Source organism: Hippopotamus amphibius, chromosome 11 (genome assembly GCF_030028045.1).
Source record: "Hippopotamus amphibius kiboko isolate mHipAmp2 chromosome 11, mHipAmp2.hap2, whole genome shotgun sequence".
Lineage (NCBI taxonomy): Eukaryota > Metazoa > Chordata > Mammalia > Artiodactyla > Hippopotamidae > Hippopotamus > Hippopotamus amphibius.
The window spans coordinates 49355219-49379978 of record NC_080196.1 but is presented as its reverse complement, the minus strand read 5'-3'; the positions used below and the strand labels follow the sequence as shown (position 1 = coordinate 49379978).

The following is a 24760-nucleotide window of genomic DNA, read 5'->3' as shown; positions in this document are numbered from 1 at the left end:
TTTTCAGGCAGGCAGGCATCTTTGCTAACTTTAGCCTCACCCCCAGCAGAGGCACACAGGGCCTGAGGACTTGCCAGCGGCTGGCGGGATGCTCCCAGGTCTCACCGCCTAGCTCTCCTCACTGCATTCAAGGATCTGTCTGTGAGCTCCAGTTGCCCTTCCTTTGCAGAATTTCATCAAAAATATTAGAGATTTAGGGGCCCTTCACCTGGATTGTCCTGAACTGGCATCGGGGTCTGAGACCCCTTCAAAAAAATCAGAATGGCAAATTTGGGCACATGCATTTTCCTGGAGAGAAAATGCATCATTAGCAATAGCTTCTTGAAAGGATGTATAATCCCAAAGCTGAAAATTAATGCAAGAGAGAGAGAGGATATGGAGTACCTTACCAAGAGTGAGGACCGATGAAGTGCAAGCAGGTACTCCCATCCCAGGGCCTCCTCTGCACACTTCTCCAAGAAAGGCTGGTTTCCTGACCCACTTTCACTTCATTTCTACTCTGGTTCAATTAGGATTTTCCCAATTTCTAATCTCTTTCAGACCCTGACAAGATGACATCTTTTCTGATGAGATTTCCACACTTTTTTAGAGCCAACGCTAACTGTAGGCACCTCCCCAAGGCCTGAGCTGGTGATGATTCCCCCCATTAGTCCTCTCATACCAAAGCCGTCCCAGTGAACTCTTCACAGCACTGCCTGGCTCTTCACTGTCTTCCTCTAGATCTGATTCTTTCCTCTATCTTTGGTTTCTCCTACAATTCACTGTGTTTTCATACCTTTGAACAAGATTTTCCTGCACACCCATCAGTAGCTCTTTTAAAAACAATGTCTGGGTGGACCAAGTGTTGATTTCAAAATCTGTTTACGTTTAATGCTATGTTAGAGGTGTGATATGCTCTGGTACCCATATGAGCAATATTTCTAATAAAACTTTTGCTAGCATTTACTGCGCTCTCTCTAGGTACCAGGCACTATTTGGAATGCTTGGCGTGACTGACATTTAATCCTGACAACTCTACAAAGGCAGTACAACTGCTGTTCCCAGTTCAAAATGAGAAAATCAAGATACACAGAAAAGTTCAAAAACTTGCTCCGTTTACATAGCTTGTAAACAACAGACCCAGGATTTAAACCCAAGCAGTTATGGCCCCAGATCCCAATTTCTTTTTTTTTCTTTTTTGAAATTGCAAAGCCTTTTATTTTCTTTCATTTTTCCTAACTAGATATCAGTAGGTGTATCAAAGTTTTAACAGAAATGATAATCCTTAGGAAAAAACTTTATATGACAACAATCAGATAAACAATTTAAGTTCATATCATGAATTATATAAAGCAATTAAAATCATAACTTGACCCAAAAAGTGAGAAAAAAGAAGACATTTGCTGATTTACAGTTCACCTCAAAATGATTTCCTGAAAAGGAAAGTATATGCACATTTAACCAGCATATTTTGTATGTTCAAAGATCTGCGAAGGATGACCTCCCCAAGGACAATAGCTCTGTGTTAAGCCACCACTAGTACACCCTAGGCTTCCTGCACAATTTCATGAGACCTTTAGTTAGAGCTCATCTCTGCTAGAGAACCACTTTTTAAAAACTTTCTCCGGGGTGGTGTCTGAATAAAGACTTTGCTATAATTAAAAAGGACTTACAGGGGAAAGAGGATGTAGGAATGCTAATGAGGTTTTTGAAGAAATGCTCTCAGACCCCAATTTCTTAGCCAGATTCCTTAACTTCTCTGTTCCTTAGTTTCCTCATCTGTAAAATGGGTTGGACAATATCAAAACTACAGTGTAAGGGGCTCGTGGAATTAAATGATATGCCTCAAGAGAATGCTTGGAATGATCAATATAAAGCATTAGATCAATATTAGCCATAACAGAACAGATGGAATGTGATATACTTGGTTTCCCAGCTCCTTAGAAGCCAGTGTGTCACATGCCACAGTTCCAGTGAACAAGGCAAAATTCTCCAGGGAGGACATCCCTTCCTGACTAAAGGGCACAGTGTTAAAAGAATGCCTTTTGCGCTACCGTCTTCTTCAGCATCTGATGTGCGGCTGCGTTGTGTGAATGTTTCATAGTGACTTAGCAACCCCAGATGAAAGCCATACTCTAAGTTGATGAAGGAGAGACAGGAGCCTGGTTCCTCAAAAACAGAGTAAAACAGTTTGCCCAAGCTTGACTGCCTGCTCCAGACTTCTTGTTAGAAAAGACATGGAAACTCCTGTATCTTTAAGTTGGGTTTTCTGTGGTTTGCCATAGAATGTATCCCTCCCCAGTACCCCACCACTCAAAGCCAGGCCCCTTCAGGAAGCCCATGGAAGCTCCATGAACTCATGGTTTCCAGTCTCACCTAGGCCTCCTTGCAGCTACTCCTCTACCTCTTTAGGATTTCTTTGCATTTATTTTTGGCCATGCTGTGTGGCTTGTGGGATCCAAGCTCCCCTACCAGGGATCGAACCCAGGCCCCAGCAGTGAAAGCGCAGAGTCCTAACCCCTGGACAGCCAGGGAAGTCCCCCCTTAATTTCTTTGATGAGCTTCTTATCCTCCTTTCCTCGATGGGAACACTCTCGAGTCCCTGACAGGCCTCACTCTTTTTTTTTTTTCATTGAAGTGTAGTCGATTTACAATATTGTGTTCGTTACAGGTGTACAGCAGCATGATTCAGCATTTTTGCAGATTATATCCCATTACAGGTTATTGCAACATATGGGGTATAACTCCCTGTGCTATATGGTATATCCTTGTGGCTTATCTAGTTTACATATAGTAGTTTCTATCTGTTAACCCCATTCCCCTAATTTGTCCCTCCCCCACTCCCTCTCCCTTTTGGTAACCACAAGTGTGTTTTCTGTATCTGAGAATCTGTTTGAGAGCCCTCACTCTCTTAAGCAGCTGACTCTACCTCCGAATAAACAGAGTTAAAAAAAAAATTGTATTGGAACAGTTAATTTCTCACCATGTGCTCCAAGGGTGCCCGCAGTTATCCAGTTCTTGACATGGTGTAGGTGTGTTTCCCTCCTTTAGTCCTGGGAAAATCCTTGCCTTGATACATTCTCTCAGCTTCTGTTCACTCCTAAACCCATTGCAATCAGCCTTTGGTTTCAGCCAGAAATTCACTGAAACCGCACTTTCTAAGGTCACAAATTTGGCTTCAAATTGCCAAAGAGAAATTTTTGGACCTTAATTCAAGTTGACCTCAAAACAGCATTTAACATGGCCAACTATCACCTCCCTTTTTGGAATTACTTCTTCCTTCAGTGTCCATACTGCTTTCACTAAATTCTGAGTTTACCTACTCTACCCATTATCTTTTCACTTGAATCCCTTACACTTTGTCCCTGGCTAAATCCCCCTGGCTTCCTGATAAATTCTATATACTCTCTTTGGATGAACTCAGCTAATTTGTAACCGAAGACCACCAACACACGGGGATTTTGCCACTAGCAACAAGGGACTGTCACCTTGCAGATCAGCCCTTCAACCCCAAACAAAATATCATTCAACATCCATTTGAAGGTATCAGAAAGGGACCAAAGCACTGAATACTCATGGGGCCAAATTTCTGGAAAGAAGAAAAACCCAAGGAGGGGAACCCTTATCTTTGACATGCATCTCCTCTCCATGCACTCCTTACTCAGATGAACAACAAAGAAATCCACCTAGCTGCTCAAGCTGGAAAATCTGCATTATTCTAGCTTCCTTTTCTCTCTTACACTCTTCATTCTAAGAATTATCAAACTCTGCTGACTCTCTCTCCTATCTCTTCCTTCCTCTACCTCTTCCCCAGCCTCATTATTTCAAACACCCTGGAGTATTTAAAAATAGCATCCTATTTGGACTCCTTGCTTCCAGGCTCACCTCCACATGCCACCAGAATTATTTCATTAAAACACAAATCTAACCACGTCACTCCACTGCCTAAACTGCTTTAGTGACTCCACTTCACCTGAAATGGGAAGCACAACATGAAGGCCTTTACTTTGGCCTTCTGAATGCCACTCTGTCTTGCCTCCCATCCTATCCAATGTGCAATCCTAGTAGTTCCTCAAGGAAGTCCAAGCTTCCCTCTAGAGTCACGCCATAAACTTTGTGTTTCCTCTGCCTGGAAAATCCTCCCCACCCTCCACCGCTCCTGTAAAGTTCTTCCCATTTGGGGAGAATAAGTAAAATCCCTATTTCATAAATTCCATCCAAATAAATTCAAAGGAACGAAAGATTTCAGAGCAGGAACACACAAAAAAGCATTGGCAGAAGGTACACATGTATACTTTTTTCCCTTTAAGGCAAGGGTCAGCAAACTACAACCTGAGTCAAATTCAGCCTGCAGGCTAGTTTTTGTAAATCAAGTTGTATGGAACACAGCTCTGCCCATTGGTTCACAGCTTGTCTGTGGCTGCTTTTGCCCTGAAACAGCACAGTGTTGAGTAGTTGAGGCAGAAACCATATGGGCTGAAAAGCCCTAAAATATTTACTATCTGGCCCTTTACAGAAAAAGGTGACTGACCCCGCAACTTTAAAAAAAATTTTAAGCAGATATTATTGAACTTAAAAGATGGAAAATTCTGAATATGTAAAACTTAGAAACTATTGATTCCACAAATGCAAACAATATTGAAAGTCAAATGACTAAATGAGAAGAACATTACAAATATGTACAACAGACAAACACATAGAATATATTCATCATACAAGTGAGGAAAAGATCACCATCCAAACAGGAAAACGAGTAAATGACTTCAACAGCTAATTGAAAGATGAAGAAGTATAAATGGACAATAAATACATGACGATATTTTCTACCTTGTTAGCAATCAAAAAGGGGGAAAAGAAAGAAAGAAAGAAAATGACTCACCATTTACCTTAAGAAATCAGCAAATAAAAAAAAAACAGTCACACTCTATACTGGCAAACGTTCCAAAAAACAGGTAGTCTTAGAAGAGATAATGGGAATAAAACTTCAACATACTACACTTTTTGGAAGACATTTGTCTGTTAGAACACGGGTCAAACATTCTTTCCAACTAAAAAGCTTAGCAGTAAGAAAATGTTATTCCAGTATCGGCCGGTCTACAGCACATGTTGTTTTAGGGTGACGGAATCGGGTTTAAAACCTACTTTTTTCAGGAGAAGCCTGTGTCTGTGGCTGTCCCCGCCCCAGCCTGCAGGTGGTGCCACTACCAGCACAGACACCACAGCTGTCTTCCTTGGCATTGCTCCCCAGGCGCGGGCCGCAGTCCACTGCCTGCAGACAGAAGCATGGTGGTCAGGAGTGGGGAGAGATACGGGGATGTCCTTCTGTATGTCAGAAACCGTATTCATGGTGTTATCCTTCCTAAAAGCATGAAGAGGCTCTCTTTAGGAGAATATGGTCTTTAAAATATACAATAACATATAAAGCTTGACAGTACCATGTCATTTACATGATTTTTATCCAAAGCCTAAATATTTCAAAAAGGAAGACTTGAGGCTGCCCCTTGATGCTCCCACTCTTAGTTTTGTATTTATACTTTTATTCAGATAGTTCATGTACATAAAATAAATGACCATTACAGATATTTCCTCTCTCCTCTTTCCCAACCCCTTCCCTCTCTTTCTATCCCTACCCTAGTCCTAGGCTCTCATTTCTTCCCCTAAATGACCACTATTTTGAAATTGATGTATACCCTTCTGGTCCATAGTTTTATTTTAATTTCTTTTTTTCTGTTTTTAATCTCAGGCTATACCTGGATCTTAACATCAATGATGTATCCACATTTCTCTGTATTCTGTTATCTGCATTTGTATCTTTGTATCTCTGTCTATTATTATCTATACCCAGACCTACATATCTCTACCTTTGTGTCATTATATATGTATACATATGTAATATGTATATATATAATCTTCAAAAAACTTTTATAAACAACTTTTAAAACATAAGAAACAAATTAATGAGAGAGAATTCATAGGATGTGCTTATACTGATATCCTTCAGTCTCTTTTGAATTATTACTTTTGTGAGTTGTGTGTGGCTATTTGCTGGACTGTGACCTTCCTTATATGAGATAAAGTGCTATGTCTTGTATTTCTTTTCATTTTACAAATACGTCTTTCACATGATATGTGCCCAATAATAGTAACTGATGAGCTGGTGTATCTCTACCTCCCCATACACATTCAACGTTATTTGTATGTATACGCCTGGTGTGTAAGTGCAGAGACCTTGGAGGCAAACAGCTCACTTACACAACCTGCCCTGTCCTACCACCCCTTCTAAGCTGCAGGATGTGGAACAATGCAAACTCTAGGAGACTCATTTTCCGGAAGAGTAAGATAGAGGCAATGGTACATACATCACATAGGGTCTATCAAGAATGAAATGAGAAAACACATGAGAAACTTTTAGTACAATGATTAGAACACTCAAAGGGCTCAACAAAAGAGCCCCTTTAATCATCTCTCTCTGTTTCTCATTTTGTTTTGACTCCCAGCCTGACCCCCTATGCTGCTTGGGTTTGGGAAATTACTAGATCAGATTTCATATCCAAGGTGTTGAAGGGAATATAAAACTGGAGGAAGCTGAAACCACATTTATAGACCAATCTTTCCAAAATGGTGGTGCTGAAGGGAAGGAAAAAGATCAAATGAAAGTTTCAGGGACAGGTAGGAAAAGTTCCAAGGAAGTTGAAGGAAAAGCCTATGATTAGAGATATTTTCAAATTCACAAAGTGCTGTCATGGAGAAAGGGCTCTGTGTATTTTCAAATGGTGAAAGCTACAGGTTTAGGCATAGTTTAGCTCAATGTGAGAAAGTTTTTAAAGTCAGAGTTATCCAACAATAAAAATTCAACCATGGGCTAGGTAGGAGAACTTGTGGCAGGAACTGGAGAGGGGAATAAATTATTTGATGAGCAGCTGAATCCTCTGAGATCCTTTCATGCTAATTATATGCTTTTTATAAAGTTAATAGTGAACTATTAATAATAGTTGATATTTATTGAATGCTTATCACGCACCTGACATTATGCCAAGCATGTTATACACATTATTTCATTTAATCTTCAGAGCATACCTTTTGATAGCTTTTATCTCTATTTTACAAATGAGGTATCTGAGTGTTACTGAGGGTATACGACTTTCCAACATTACACAACTAGTATGTTGTTTTACAACCCAGGGCAAAAAAACTACACTGAACTTGTTACCTTCCCCCCAAATTTTATGCCTTTTTCTGTTTTCTGTCTCCATGCAATGATGTCAGAATTGTCTACTTCCCCAAACTTAAAGCTTCAACCTCATCCTCAAACATGATCTCTCCCATTTCTCCCTAAGACAATCAATGGATTTTATCAAATCTGAGGTGACTTTGGTACATCTGGGTACTTTAAAATATGGCTCTCAGCATGAAGGAGAAAGAGGGGATAGAAATACAGATTTTGCAGTTATCAAGAATGTACTTTGGAAAATAGTATTACTCGGGATGAGACTGACACTTTTATGTATTATTGTAGGACTGTAAATGGACTCAACAGTGTTCTCAAAGAAACTAAATAGCACGAAAAATGTTCCCGTTAGAATAAGTAGGGGGAAAATATCCTAAGCTGAATAAGTAATATGTATTCAACAATTGTCTTTTAGTTCATTGATTCAGAGGCTGCATCTTGTCTTTCTCCTCCTTGCTGACTCCTTCTGAGCTAAATCATGTATACTGGGACAATGTGGATAATGAAAATGTGCTTGTATGACTCAACTGTGCAACCCTTTATGCCTACTCTTCCAGTTGCTCTTTATATTAAACAAAATGTAGATTTTTAAAGATCTAATGAAGGTGTAACGACAGGCTTTTACATTACAAGTATCAAAGTAACCACTGAAGGAAAAAATTAGCTTTTGATTCCTTCTTTTTGTAACTAGACATTTGATGATCAATTCGAGGATTAGTATTAAGAGACCCAGAAACCATCTGCAGAAAATTTGTAAGGAGTGCTTCCTCAAGAATGTCAGTATAATAGCCTGGAGTGTTTATAGCAGAGGACAGAAGACCTTCCCTCATATTCCACCTAATAACTACCTCAAAGCCAGATTTTTACTATAACACCAGGACCAAAGCTCAGGATGGAGACCACAAGGCTAGGATTCATTAATAACATATATATTGAGAGAATTTAAAATAAATATAATGAGTAATAAAGATGAAATTATAAAAGCTTTCAAAAATAAATTTTATATAAGATAGAAATATTTCAATATAGCTGAAGAAATGTGACATGTACACTTCTAATGTTTTTATTAATCCAGCACATTTTTATCATTATATGAATATACTAACATTTTTTGCTGAAAACTCTGAAATTACAGAAAAGCATAAAAAGTGAAATTAGTCACTCATCATCCCAATACTAAAAGGAAAGCTCTACAAATATTTAGGTATCTAAACTATAGCTATATATATTACTATATGTAGTATAATAATTGTGTGTGTGTATATACATTATTTTTTTACATTTTATGACAAACACCAATGAACTATGAGCATTTTCCTCTATTACTAAATAATCCATTTATCTTCATAGAAGTCCATTTTATGGCTTCATCACAATTTATTTCTTAATCTTGAGAAAGTATAATTTAAAATTATTCGATGACAGGCAGTGATATAGTAGTGCATGGAGCAGTTATCAAGGAAATCATCTGCAGAACCAAATAAAGATACTGAAAGCAAAATAAGCATAAAATGGCCATAGAATGTTTGCATGTAACAGTGATTAGCTAAAGATGGTGGGAGGAGGGGGCCTATGGGGGGGAGGGGAGAGTTAGATAAAGAAGGATTTTGAAAGCCACCCTTAAAGAGTTCACAGTTTATCCTGAGGGCATGTTTATGTATGGAGGCATATTTTAATATAATCAATGTTTTTGAAAGTTTAATCAAGTGGCCATATGTTATGGGAGTGGAGTGAGGAGAGACTGAAGACAAGCAGACCTATAAAGTGGTTACTGTATTAATTCCAGCAAGAGATGAAAGGGATGGCACATGGAATGGAAATAAAGAGGCAGATTAAGAGAAACCTTTTGAGTAACAATGTCATATAACTGAGTCTCTCTGATTGGAGAGGAAAAACAAACATTACATTGGTTTTGAACAGGACATTTGAAGCTATGGCAAACCCCCAACTCAAATTTGTGGTCGCTATTTGGAGTATAATAAAAGAGTCTGTTGCAGTTCTGAATAAGTAACTGTACAAAAGTTACCTGCAATGTTGGAGACTTGAGCAAGAACAAGCTAAGGATAAAAGGAGTAAATAGCAAAAGTTTGAGAAGTACATGGAGGGAATGTCCATAGTAAAGAAGGCAAGAGGAGGAAAATAACCAGGAAGAGAGGAAAAAGAAAGCAAAAGCAGCTAGAACTGGGCAAATTACAGAAAGGAATTGAAACAATGAGAACTGGAAAGACTATTGGATTTGACAAAGAGTTCCTGGGGTGATTTCAAGAAGACAGTTTCAGGCAACATATAGGGAAAAAAATAAAATTAAATTAAAATTAAATAAAATAAAACCCAGGGCATCTGACAGCAGAGTCTGAACACTGTACTACACCTTCCTCACCTTTAGTCTCAGCAGATGGACGACCACGAACCCAGTTACACCGGCCATTATGTTAATATTTACAAGTACATGTGGAATAACTTGAGAGTGATTGATTTTGGAAACACATTTTCATGGTTGAGATTCAGTCAATGAGTAACTTGTGTTCATGCAACTTTCTGCAAGGGCAGTAATTCTACCATTAAATTATAGAAGCACTGTTCCTGGGCCAAGCTCTGTCCTCACACATTTGTGCCCCTAAGCACTTTGCACGTCATGAGAATGAGAATCACCCTTTATCTGGTCATCCAGGAAGGGTGTGGGTTTATGAGCTAGGATGGGCTTGTTTTGAAGCGTGTTTAGAGCCTTGCAAGATCTTGGGCAATCCAATACCTCCCTGAGCATTGACATTTATTTCATAATTTCTTTTAAATTTACTTATGTATTTATATATTTATTTATTGGCTGCGTTGAGTCTTTGTTGCTGCACATGGGCTTTGTCTAGTTGCGGTGAGCAGGGGCTACTCTGTTGCGGTGTGTGGGCTCTAGGCACGTGGGCTTCACTAGCTGTGGATCATGGGCTCCACTAGCTGTGGCACATGGGCTCAATAGTTGTGGCTCATGGGCTCTAAAGCACAGGCTCAATAGTTGTGGCACATGGGCTTAGTTGCTCCGCAGCACGTGGGATCATCCTGCAGCAGGGATGGAACCCGTGTCCCCTGCACTGGTGGCTGGATTCTTAGCCACTGAGCCACCTAGGAAGTCTCTATTTCATAATCTTTAAAGCTACAGTTCATCCAAATCTTACACCCAAACAAAGCATGTGAAAATATCACAGAAAAACAGTATCTGAAAAGAAGGTCGGGGGGCCTTGTGATTCACAGGGTATAAGCCAGAACTGCCCTTGAAATTGAGGGACTACTGAATTTTGGCTCTTGGTTCTCATTATAAGCAACAAATGAGCAACTTTTTAAGAATTGCCTCAAGTATTTTCAACTTCTGTGACTTCTCCTGAAGTCAAGATCTCTAGTTGTAATGATTTAAAAACCACTAATTGATCAACCTATCAATAAAATTTATTAACATCCATATACAGCCTGTTTCTACAGAGCCAGCCACCACAGAGTATAAGTCAGTAAGATTCATAGTCTGCAGTGTAGTCGATGAGACAAGTTACACAAGATAGGGGATACTATAAACACAAATTTAAGATATATGAGCAGTGCTTTGGGGAATAAATACTCATATATAAATCACCACTGCAGCTAAGGATTATTTCATAGTTCCAGCATATGATTTCTTAATCAGCTCACAGAAGTCAGTATTTAAATAAGGGTCATTATTCCACATGAAGCCAAAATATGACTTTTCCAGATCAAATTTAATCCTTCAAGAAGCAAAGAATTTTTTGAGTCAACTTCTGTTTGACACCTTTGAAAACTGTATTCTACCTTACAAAAAATTCTAACATTCCTGCCTGAAAAGTCAGAGGATATGGAGCTATGGTAGTCATTGGGAACACTCATAAATATTTAGCTTCTCCCTTCAGCCCAGGGAGGACTGCACTTCTCCGCCCCCTCAGAAGTAAGTGTGGTCACTGATTGTCTGTGGCCAACGACATATAGTCTAAGTGTCTGTGTCACTTCTGTAAGAAGCTTCAAGGGTCAGCACGTGAATCACATGTTCCTTTTCTCACTGCTGTAGTTACTATGCAAAACGTGTTCAAATAAAGCCTCCCTCAGTCTGGGTCTCTGAGATGCTCAAGGGCAAACACCCCTCCCACCCATGCTGACCAAGCAGCACGCGCTAAAAGTCATCTGTAATTGTTTTAAGCCACAGAGCTTTGGGGGTTGTCGGTTACTGAAGGAAAACCTAGGCTGTCTTATATTGGAGTCCTATTTAACAATTAACGGATAGAGCAGGGCCATTAACACCAAAGGGTTGTTTGAAATTGGCCATTTCACATTAAAATCCAGCTTTCTGGCTCCTGTTGATAGATCAAAACTCTGACACGTTTATACATGGCTCCCCCCTTAAGCATATCCATGAGCACATGTGGATTCTCCAGCTCACGACAGCCCTCCTCACTCACCACGACTACACTTGAGCAGTCTTCCTCCCTGAGTGGAGTGGAGACATTTGAGTTTCAACCTCTATACTCAACTACCTCAGTGTCACTCACCTGTTGTGCTGACTGCCATCCACCAGAAATCACATCTTACTTCCAGTTACAGACTTCAGCTATACTGGCAGCAATACAAAAGGTACAAATGTCATCCGCATAGCACCACGGTTAAGAAAACAGACTTTGAAATTTAGTTTCTTGGCTTCAAATTCCAGCTCTACAACTTTCTAGCTGTGCCATTTGGGCAAATTACTTAGCCTCTCCAACTTCCAGTTTCCCTACACACTGAGCGGGAATAATGACTTTCCCGGCTTCATAGCGTACGATAAGCTAACACGGCAATGTGCGCAGACAATCTCTGACACCTTGTAAGCACCCGGTACATGTTAGATGCTATTCTTTTTATTAGAAATACAAACTGATTTATTCAGTTACCCAGTCGTCAAAGAATTCAATAAACCTGCATGATAAATTGGATTTGTTCTGCAGATCTGGTTCCAACCAGATGAAAATCAGACCTCCAAAGCAGAAGCAAATTTCATTCAGTGAGTACAGCTGTCATGGTGTCTGCTGTGCTCAGACTCACGTTCCCAGGAGCACGGTGACACGGTCATGTAAATGAGCAAACTATACACACGCTTGCAAAAATTATCTGCAGTCTCTGCCAAGTGAACATCAGGGACCAGTTCACTGACCCTAAGGCGATCAGAAAGAATCACACAGTTTACTTTCTCCCATCCTAAAGGCTGCGGACAGCCACGGCCACATTTTACGGGAAAGGGAATGTATGTGAACATTATCCCACTGAAGGAAAGCTTCCCACTGAATTCAAGAGAGAAGCATCTGAGTCACTTCTGAAGAAGTGTGTCCAATTCATTTTTACTTGAAAAGCCTTGCCAGAAGAGTACTGAGCTTTCAGCAAGGTATCACCTGTGACTGCCCCAAGAATCTGCTTAGCCATTAGACTCACAAAAACATGATAGGAAACACACATTCTAAAGAGATGAATTTGGCACTGAACACCACCTTGATCCTGCAATCTCCTTCAAACCTTGGAAGCCACTGGAGAAAACTATGCACCTTAGCCAAACAAGAGCGGGCTCTGGTTAGTGAGCACAAGGAGAAACCAGGGAAAGGGAACCAGTGTAGCCTGCAGGGCTCCCATGTGACAGCTATTGTGCTGGGTTCCTGAAATGTTGCTCATGAAAGAACACATTTATTTATTTATTTTTTAGGGTTTTTTTTAACCAAGTTTATTGTTTTTTAAATGTATCACGTAAACTAGTCCTGCTTGTTTTCACGCTGCCTCACAAATAAAAAGTCACTATAAGTCCACCTATTTACAGTTGTCCTTAACAGCAAAAGCAACTCTTTCCTAGGAGTTTAATTCTACTAGTAACTCTGTTAAACGGTCTACAGGCTACACGTGAGTTTTCAGCGTGATCCAAGTTCCTTTTTTTTCCAGTGGTACCTTTTGTTCCTGTCTGTCTCTCTTGTAATCAGACCCTCCCCGCTGCACTGAGAACTGTGAAAGGAAAGGCAGCAGGACAGTGTCTCACTGATGAGCTGAGTTTACATGTTCAGCAAAACCGGCACTAGTAACCCATCAACAGTCTGACTACAGAATAAGGATGATGAACTCTCCTCTACAGGTAACTTTTCATTCTTTCAGATTATCCCTCTTACGTGAGAATACTTTTTATTTTTTCAGGCAATTCTGTAATTACCAATATATCAGTTTCTTGAGCCTGCCGCACCTAATAGGATAAAGAGCCAATATCCATAACCATTTCTTTTGTTTAACTTTTTATTTCATAATGGAGTATAGTTGATTCATGAAAGGACGAATTTAAAATAGGACCTCTATGGAAGGTAACATCTCCTTTTTACAGACTGAGGAGACCAAGGCTCAGAGGAAACTAATACATCCTGCACCAAGTAGAGTTCACTCCAACCATGTCACTGAGACTGCTTAAGCTGCAGTCACTAATGATGTCTGTTTGGTCCAAATGAAGCAGGCATATTTCAGTTCTTTTCCCTCTCGACTTCTCTGAAGCATTTGGCACTGTGAACCTTTCTTCTTAAATACTTGCCCACCCATATCTTGTTTTTCCCAGTTTTCTATTACACAGAAGATTGGTTTGTGTTGTCTCCATCATGAGCACCTCTTCCAATGCTTGCCCCTTAAATGATGGGGCCAGAACTCTGTCCTTGGGAATCTGCTCTTCTCATTCTGTCCCCAAGGACAGACATTAGCTTTAACCATGTGATGACCCCAAGATTTATATTTCTCATCTCGAATTCTCTCCTAAGCTCTAGATTCATGTATCATCTTGGATATCCACAGGTACTTCAGGCGCATCATCCTTTCCCCACACACTTGGTCCTCACCCAGTAGCTTCTGTCTTGGTGAAGAGCCTCATCATCTACTTAGTTCTCACATCAGAAATCCAGACATCATTCTAAACTTCTCTCTCCCACTCCCCACGTCCAATCAAACATCGAGCCCTAAAAGATCTGCTTCTTTAATCTGTAGAACCTGTCTTCCCTTCTTCACTCACCCTACCTCTGCCTTACTTGAAGCTCTTGTTATCTCAACTTGACCTATTAATATCTGCTCCAACCCTGTCTTCCCCAAATGATCTGCCACACTGCCACTTGAGTGATCTTGCTAAAGGCAATGCCAACTCAGCTATTTCTTAAAAATTCTTCATTAGCTCCTCTTATAACTTTCAGAATAAATTCATGATTGGTTTCCACGTATATCTGTAGCCTCAACTTCTAGCATTACCCCACAGGTATTTTTCACCTCAACTCTACAGAATGAATCAAAGATGCTTAAATACACCTACTATCACATCTCTTCCCCATCCCTTCTGCTTGGGATTCTCTTCGTCACCTTGGTTCATGTAACTTCTATTCAACTTTTCAGAACCTCAATGTCAAAACATTACCTTGATCACATGGCTCCTCTTTAGCCCAAACTCAACTGTTTTTATAACAATTATTTTTCATTATAAAAGCAATACACACTCACTATCAAAACCTTGGAAAACCAAAAAGCATAATTCCAGATAATAGCAATTATTATGATTTAGTGGAAGAGCCTCAAAGTTAACTGGTGGTTATAAAGGGAAGCAATTGACAGCACATAAAATAGGGGAATGAAGAAGTAAACTCTGACCTTTGGCAAGATTAGGCAACAGCAAACACCAAATAAGATGGTTTAACAGTGGGAGAGAAAGGAAGAGATATTGGTGAGGCCACCAAGGGAGATGGGCTAGTCTAGTCTTGGGGTAAAAAGGTTCAAGTGACAGAGGAAAGAAGAGTAAAATGTGAGAGATTTGACAGAGGTACCAGGATATAGAGGACATGTAAGCAAATACACTCTGTGACTACAATATGAATTCAGGAAGGTAGCACTGAGAATTGTGCTCTCATACACAGAAACGAATAGAAATAGCAGTTAGAATAATTAGTGGGTCTGGGAAGGACAATACTAATTCATTTGAGAAGGCGTGGGGATCAGAGGAATCTGATGGTGTATTGGAGGAATTTGTGGAATCCCCCAGAATGGACACCAAGCTTGTACTAGAAAATTCAAGACTGGAGGTTGAGAGAGAATTGAAGGAGAGACCAAGAGTTATGAATAGCCTCTATATTTGCAAGTAGGTAAGACTCATTTATTCAGCCAGTTTTTAACTGAGGACCTTTGATGGGGTCAGACATTGTGGAGGTCCTGGGGTATGGCTGTGAGTCTAAATGCACCAACTGAAAAGACACAGAATGTCATGGCAGATCAAAAAACGAGATCCAACTACCTGCTGTCTGAAGAAATCCACTTGAAATATAAAAGCATCTATAGATTAAAAGTAAAGGAATGGAGAAAGACATAGTATGTTAACATTAATAAAAATAAAGCAGGAGCAGATACATTAATTTCAGACAGAGCAGATGTCAGAGCAGGGGAAGTTATCAAGGGCATTTATGTAATGATAAAGGTGTCAGTACTCTGAGAAACATAACAGTTCTTAAGGTGTATGTGCCTAACAACGGAATGTCAAAATACATGAGGCAAAAACCTACAGAACTGCAAGGAAAAATTGGTGAATCCACCATTATAGTTGGAGACTTCAACACCCTCTATCAGAAATGGATAGATCCAGCAGGTGGGAAAAAAAATCAAAGAAGAACGAAATAAATGGAGAGATATTCCATTTTTGTGGATAGGAAGATTCAATATTATCAAGATGTCAGCTCTTTCCAACTTGTTCCAGAAAGTTATTGTGTGGATATTAGCAAACTGATTCTAAAGTTTACGTAAAGAAGAAAAAGACCTAGAACAGTCAACACAATACTAAAGGAGAAGAACAGTGTCAGAGAACTAACACTGTCCACTTCAAGGCTTACTAATAAAGCCAAAGTAATCAAGATGGTATGGTACTGGAAAAAGAGTAGACAGGTAGATCAATGGAACAGAATACAGAGCACAGAAATCAACCCTCATGAATACAACCAAATGATCTTTGACAAAAGGCAGCACAAGGGACAAAAGATAGTCTCCTCAACAACTGGTGCTGGAACAACTGCACATCCACATGCAAAGAAATGCATCTACACACAGACTTACATCCTTCACAAAAGTTAACTCGAAATGGATCACACACCTCAATGTAAGACACAAAACTATAAAACTCGTAGAAGGTAACCTAGAAGGAACCCTAGGTGACCTTGGCTATGGAGATGACATTTTAGATATAACACCAAAGGCATGATCACTGGAAGAAATTACTGATAAGCTGGACTTCATTAAAATCAAAAGCCTGGGGACTTCCCTGGCGGTCCAGTAGTTAAGACTTTGCAGGGGGTGTGGGTTTGAGCCCTACAGGTTCAGGGAGCTGTGATCCCACAGGCCTCGCAGCCAAAACACCAAAACATGAAACAGAAGCAATACTGTAACAAATTCAATAAAGACTTTAAAAATGGTCCACATCAAAAAAAACAAAAAACAAAAAACCCTTAAAAACAAAACAAATAAAATAAAATGCCTCTGCTGTGCAAAAGACACTGTCAAGAAAATAAGAAGACAAGTCACACCAGGAGAAAATATTTGCGAAAGACACATCTGATAAAGGATGGTTACCCAAAATATATAAAGAACTCTAAACAATAAGAAAATAAACAACCCAATTAAAAAATAGGCAAAAGACCTGAACACACATCACATGAAAGAAGATATATACGTGATAAATGAGCATGTGAAAAGATGCTAATATTATATGTCATTAGGGAATGGCAAATTAAAATAATATACCACCACACACCTATTAGAATGACCAACATCTGGAGAAATGACAACACCAAAAGCTGGTGATGATGTGGAACAACAGTAACTGTTATTCACTGCTGGTAGGAGTGCAAAATGCAGTCACTTTGGAAGACAGCTTGAGACTCTTACAAAACTAAACATACTCTTACCATGATGCAGCAATCACATCCTTCATATTTACCCAAATGTGTTGAAAAGTGGTGTCCATACAAAAACCTGCACATGGATATTTACAGCAACTTTATTCACAATTGCCGCAACTTGGAAGCAACCAAGATGTCCTTCAGTAAAGTGAATGAATAAATAAAATGTGGCACATCCTGACAATGGAATACTATTCAGCACTGAAAAGAAATAAGCTATCAAGTCATAAAAAGATATAGAGAAAATTTCAATGCATATTACTAAGTGAAAGAAGCCAACCTAAAAGGCATATGATTTCAACTATACGACATTCTAGAAAAGACAAAACTACGGAGAAAGTTAAAAGATCAGTGGTTACCAGGGGTTAAGAGTGGGAGGGATGAGTAGGCAGAACACAGAGGATTTTTAGGGCAGTGAAGATACTCTGTATGATACCATAATGACAGATACACGTCATTATACTTTTGTGCAAACCCATGGAATATCCAACTCCAAGAGCGGACCCGAAAGGAAACTATGGACTTTGGGTGACTATGATGTGTCACCGCAGGTTCATCAGTTGTAACAGATGCACCGCTCTGGTGGGGAGAGTTGAAAATGGTGGAGGCTCTGCATGTGCGCGGGCGGGGGTATATGGGAAACATCAGCACCTTCCACTCAATTTCGCTCTATATCAAAAACATTGAGTCCTTTTTTAAAAAGATGGGAAAGGGGAGAGAAGAGCTCAGGAAGGGCCTGGAAAGGTAAGCAAGGATCCTGGATGTCCTCATCAATGCAATGACAAGCCAAGTGGGGATTTCGGGGGGAGGAGTGACAAACTCTGATTTAGGCTTGAAGACAATCACTTTGGCTGCTGTGTGGAGAGGGGCTCATAGATCTTGCAGTGCTGGAAGCTGGGAGATCAGGACAGGAGGCTATTGTAGCTCACAGGTAATGTGGGGCTTAGACTAGGAAAGAAATCAGTGGAGATAGAAATGATGAATTCAAAAGAGGTTTTGGAGGTAGAACTGACAGGACTTGGCAATGAATTAAATGCGTGGGTTGAAAGACAAGAATCAAGGATGACTCCAAGGTTTCGTGGTGAGCAAGTGGAGGCCATTTCCTAAGGGAAAAGATGTAGGAAGGAGAAGCTCGTCTGAGGAGCAAGTCCACGGTTCGGTTAAGCATACGAAGTCAGAGATGCCTGGCACTGTCTGATGCTTAGTAGATGGTTAGCTTCATTTGCTACTGTTACTACCATTTTTGTTATGAACGCAATAGGGTAGATGGAACACTACACATTCATTATGCTTACAGTTTTTTCCCACTGATCAAAGGAATGGAGTGGAATCCTATCCTTTCCTTACTATCCCCATACTGTCTCAGCAACCCATCATAGTCCTCAGACCCATTACAAGCCATGGGGGGTTATTCCTCAGCCACACTCATCACAGCTCTGCAAAGTCCACTCTGAAAAGTCTGCTGGAATACATTCATGCTGATTACTTAGCAAATAAGTCATTGCTCCCCAAAACCCAAAACAATGAATTAGTTCTAATGAGAGGGGTCAGAGAACCTATCAATCTTAGCCTTCCAAAGCAGTGGTTCTCAAAGTAGGGTCCCTGAACTAGCCAGCAACACCAGCATCTCCTGGGAACTTGTTAGGAATTCACATTTTCAGGCCCTACCCCAGACCAATTGGATCAGACACTCTGGCACTGGGTCCCAGAACGCTGTGTTTTAACAAGTCCTTCAGGTGATTCCAATACACTTTCAAGTTGGAGAATCACTGACCTAGAAAAATCACAACTCATATATTACAATCTTTTAATTTCACATGGGCAAAATTTACACTATTTTAAATAAGTAAAACATAACCTACAGGTGACTAATACTCCCTAAAATACGTTTTACATTACAATGATCAAAGACAATATTTCATCTGCATGAACAAAAGCATTGAAGAAAAAGATTATATTTGTTGAGAGAGGTCGTGGCACATTCTCGAACTAGCAGTTCGGGAAGCAGGTGTGGCTTACCTGAGAGATGCCGCTGATACACATGTCCAAGGAGTCAGCATTGCAACAAGTTCCATCCAGGACCTTGGGCGCCAGCTCCACGAGCAAGTTTTGTCCCCATGCGTGACACTTCGGCGCGCAGGGGGCAGCAGGATCGTTGTACTGCGGAAGCCACTCACTATAACGCCCCTCATCCTGGACATCATTGTAGGCTGAACACTGCCGGCCTCTGAAGTCCTCCGCATCTGGAGGGCAGTCCTGGAAGCAGAGAAAACGTGCCACATGCACGTCACCCAGTGAGGTGGGCCAGCAGAAGGCTGAACAAGTTTACCTGAGTCCCAGGAGAGCAGACCCCAATTGCTTCTCTCCTGCATGTCACTTAATTTTTCACGTTTTTTTTTTTTTTTTTTTTTTTTTTAATTCAAAACAGAATCTATTGTGTGGAATTCTACTGGTACCTCTCTGATAATGGAGGGAAATCACCTCACTTATTAGGAATATTCTTCTGCCCAGGAAGTTCTTTCCCAGTTAGTTAAAGCTTACCAAATTTAAATGCCAAATTTGGCTCTATTTTAACCAGCCTGGATATAAATTTTCAAATGCATTACACAACCTCCTTCTTTTTGAGACAAGGGAAAATGGAATGTTTTTGATTTTTCCCAGGTGACCTCAGGTCTTCATAGAGAATATTAATTATCATCCATGCCTTTAGAAGCCATTTCAAAGTAAAGGATTATTAGCCATTATTTTAACTGGCCCCAAACTGCTGTGCTATGTGGGGACTTGTGTTTGTTTCATTGTTTTTGTCATTGCTGTTTAGTTTATCGCCTTTCCCCGCTTGCTGTCAGGCTCGCGGCCATTGCTCTTTACTGGTACCCAGTGCCTGCCTTCAACTGCCTCTAGAATGGAAAGATAAATGTAGCTTTTTCAAATTCCATCTACAATACATTCCAAGTTAACACCCCAAGGGGCTTGCATAATAATAGTACAGAGTGTTTGTACAAGTCTTGATGACTCAAGGATCCTTTGATTTAATTACTAATCAATTTCATCAGGTATTTCCTAAGCAAGATGATCGATGACAAAACGTTACTTTACTCTTCAAAACTGAACACAAACGTCCCAATTAATGGGAATGAATGAACTGTATACAAACTTCCCAATTAAAGAAAGTAGATACAGAAAAGCAATACATTATGTTTTTTTCTTATTGCAAAAGAAATAATTGTTCATTGTAAAACTTTGGGAATAGTTTCTATTCAAAAAAAGAATAAATAACAAAGATTTTTATACATAAATCTTTGCACAAATTTTTTATTATTTCCCAAGGACAAGTTTCTGGAAATAAAATTTCTGAGAAAAAGGGTGTGTGTTTCATTCGCTTTTCAAAGTATTACCACATTGCCCTCCAAGAAGGTCTGATTATTATCACCAGGCTACATACATTCCCTTTTCTCAGTACCTCATCTCAGTCTGGATATAATTTTCTAAAACTTTTTCCAATCATAAGTGTTACACAGAATTTCAACATTTTAATTTGCATCTCCTTCTTATTTAGGTTTGACATCTTTTTATGCATATCTGCTTTCTGTATTAATTCTTCAAAAATTTCTTGTTTCTTGTCCTTCATTTATCTATTGAAATGTTTGTGTTTTCATTATTTTTAACAGATGAATTTATTAAATTTCATAGTGACGTTATCAACTCTTTGCCATTTGTATTGGAAATATTTTCGCCATTTAATTTTGGTCTTGGTGCTTTGTAAAGTCAAGAAATTTTAAATTTTTATGTAGTCACCTCTATTCATATCTCCTTTTAAGGTTTCTTTCTTTGCTAATGAGATATACTTTTCCCACCCTGCCCTGAAAAACAGATAAATACTTAAACGTACTTTTTTAGTTCCTTTATACTTTAGCAATTATGTTTAATTCTTTATTACATTTGGAATTTATTTGGATCTATGCAGTAAGGTAGAAATCTAACTTTACTTTTATGCAAATAGTTATTAGCAAATTATCAGCCAGAATTTTTTTTTTTTTTTTTTTTTTAAAGCGCACGGGCTTAGTTGCTCCGCGGCATGTGGGATCTTCCTGGAGCAGGGATTGAACCTGTGTCCCCTGCATTGGCAGGCAGATTCTTAACCATTGCACCACCTAGGAAGCCCTCAGCCAGAATTTTAAAATACAATTTCTTCCATTTATCTCCTTTTTGCTACGTGATTTTTGTATTTTACTCTGATTATGCTTTGGGCCTCTATAAAGTGTCTCTAATCCTTTTTGCATATAGGTAGGGAATAAATAAAATATAATTAATAAACTTTCGCCTGGAATTAGTCATATTACTTTGCTGTGAATCATTCCAAAATCTTATATTGCATCCACATTTTTCTTTGTTTTTATGAGATTAACCCTTAACCTAGGTCACACCTATAGAAGAAAGAATCAAACTGAAGAAGATTAAAACTGGATGATGTTTCTGTCTTGGCATGAGGACTATGTCTTTCATCTAGCCATAGAGAAGATCGTCGGTGACAAAATTCTATCACCTCCTCTGTCCTCAACCATAGCCAATGTTCTCTGTATCTGACTCTGAAACCCAAACCAGAGAGTAAAAGAGAGCAGGGTAAAAACAACTTCCCTTGCATGAGGCTTACTTAGCACCCTAAGCACGCACTAGGAAATGCAAGCGCTGTCTGACTCTTGAATGTCTTATACCCCCCAAACCAATGAAGTTTCGCAAAATCAACTATGCTTAATAAACAGAAGACCACCTAGGAGGCCCCCTAAACTGAGCCCCTGCTGAAAGGGTGGCAGCCAGGGAAGCACAGAAAAGGAGGAGGAGGAGGAGAAGGATTAGGAGGAAGAAGAGGAAGAAAGAGATGGGGGAGGGAAAGAGGGAGAGTGATGAGGAGAGGGAGTAAAGCATAGCAGATCACCACCACCACCCATTCAAGGACCATTCTGAAGACAGGGGTCTCCTTTCCTCCCTAAAGCCATGAGAACACACAGACCTGTATGGACAACTTAGGGAGAGAAGCCAAGTTAGGGAGATTATCTAAGAAACCGAATATTTTTATGCAAGAGAGACAGACCATCACCTAAGAGATGATTTATATAATAGGACTGGACCAAGCTTTTGTTTGGATTAGGTATTTAATTCCCCCCTAGATAACCCATGAGTAGAGACTCAGGATAAATACAATTTTTGTATAAGCAATTTTGAACATTTTCTTTTATCTTCATATCCATGTTACAGCATGAGTTAAGTTTTGCCATCCTCTTATATAACAAATGAGAAACTTTCTAGCATAAAAATAAATCTTTGGAGGTGGCCACTATCAGCTAGAACAAACAAATGATGCATCATGAAGAAATAACACTTCAGAAGTGATCTAAAGGATGATGTGATGCAAGTAAGACAAGACATGTGAAACGACATAAGCAAAAGAGAAACAGAAAAAATAAATTCAGTATCTATGAGGCACAGTCTAGCCCAGCCAGGGTGAAAATTATTGAGTAGAATAAGATGCAAATCTCACCAACTTCTGGAGGTCCTGAAATACAAGTGAGGGGAATTAAAAGCAATAGGGATCCACAGAGGGGAGTGACATTGAAAAGGGATAGAATAGGTGGCATTTTAGAAGGGACAGTATGGTAGCAGGATGGAGTGGAGTTCTGGATATATGAGAGGAAGGGGCCCTTGCCCAGAGCAGGAGCAATGGCAATGGAAAAACAAAACAAAACAAACCAAACCAAAACAAAAAAACACCTCTAAGAGAAAACTGTCAGAAATTAGCCATTCACAGAATCCAGAGTATAAGGAATCTTTCAAGGGTCCCATCATATGTCACCTCTCCTGGAAGGTTGTCAGGGAGCCCAGGGCCCCCACTGTGCAGAATTAGCCAGGCCTCCCTCTGTGCTCATACAAAATGTGTTTATGCTACAAAAGTACTCTTACCAAATTATATTTATTTTTTAAAATATGTTTCCTTTGCTCTCCTCCAGCTTTACCTTTAATCCCATAAACCCTGGTATAAAAACAGATGAGGAGTGAATCAGGTTTTGGGTCTCCTTGCTGACATGCGTGACTGCCCTGGGAACGTCTCCATTTGCTCTACACACCCCTGATAAGATAATTCTTTCCTGAGGCCTCGGGGGCCCAGCCCTGGCTGCAAGCGTCCATGATGAGTGCTGATTGGAGGGTCACGTCTGAAGCTGACAGTTACCTGGAGCCCCCTTACTGCACGTAGGCATGTTCTGTTCCCCTAATCGCACTGGCCCTTCAGCCCAAGGCCCCATCTCTCCTGAAAGAATGAACCCAGGGAGAGCTGCTGAACACATGCCTGATTTCTCAGGGAGGGAAGTGTGGTCCTCGTTTCGTGGTCGTGCCTCCCACGCTGCCATGTGAAGCACGGGTTCCTGCACACCAGGAGTGGAATTTCTTTGTCTGTGAGCTCTGAATGCATGACCCTAACACAACCAGACTTCATAACAAAAGAACTTTCAATCGTTCCTTGAAGCCCAGAACCTACTTTTTTCCCAGGCATCTTCCACTGACCTGGGCAGAGGTCAGAAATGGAGCTGTCAGGGTGGCTAAGCCAGACCTTCCGTGTGCTGGGGATCCCTCCAGCTGGGCTGCTGGAGCGGAAAGCCCAGGGACATGGAGGACCTCATTTCTGGGACTTCCCCTCTGTTGCCTCTGCCTTCAGCTCCTTCCCTGCCCTTTGTCCCTGGCCAGCTGTGAATGTTCAGAAGGTCCTTCCTACTGTTCCCAGAGTTGGAGTTTTCATAATGGTATCAGAAAATGTAATGTTCCTCCAGTTACCTCTGCAATTCATGTGCTCCTGGGCCATTAGAAGTGACCTTGTTTGAGCTGCTGCTGTCTGAGTGTCATTGCATTATCTGACAAAGCTTGAGACCTCTTCGTACTTCTTTCCAAGAAGCACGATGGTGTCGCAGAGTGATCAAGAGCAACACTTCCAGGGAGCCTGGAACCTGACTGCCTGGGGTTGAATGCAGCTCTGTGACCCGGTGTGGGTTACCTAGGTTTCCTTCTCTGTGAAAGTGGAGATGAAAATAACACCTGCTTCGTAGGGATTATGAGGATCAAATTTATTTACTCATGAAAAGACGCTCAGACACTGCCTAGCATTTAAGAAGCACTTAATAAGCCTGAGCTATTATCATTGCTATTATTACTATTTTGATCTTGGTTAGGAGTTAGAAAGCTGATACACATGTGACAAACTCCATGGTTCTCACGCCGAGAGCCTGAGCCTTCAAATAACCATGCGGGAGAACAGAAGTACGAGCAACCTCGGGAACAGGACTGATGTCAGGTCGCCGGGGCTCACCAGTGGCGGCGGTGACTTCTGCTTCTCCATACAGCACACTTCCCTATGTGGCCACTGAAGGTGACATCCCTTGGATGGGAATGGAGATCTCACAGTCCCATGAGATGGGGTGCTCAGGTCCCCCAGAAGCATAGGTGTGGGCATCTTTGAATTATGAAGCAAGTTTCCCTCAAAAGAGTGCCTGACCTGGGAATCACTAAAGGCAGCTTCCTTCAAAAGAGTGGGGAACGAGCCCCAGCTCCAGGG

General features: G+C 40.4%; 1 protein-coding gene across 1 annotated transcript in view; it reads right to left on the bottom strand.

Moving 5' to 3' along the window:
* Positions 1-5073: 5073 nt before the first annotated feature.
* LOC130830900 (uncharacterized) overlaps positions 5074-24760 on the bottom strand; it is a 31398-nt gene continuing 11711 nt past the window's right edge. Inside the window, exons 5-6 of the mRNA XM_057698199.1 lie at positions 19183-19419; positions 5074-5248 (exon numbers count right to left, since the gene is read on the bottom strand). Of these exons, the coding sequence (XP_057554182.1) occupies positions 5074-5248; positions 19183-19419 (412 nt within the window). The remainder of the gene's footprint in view (positions 5249-19182; positions 19420-24760) is intronic.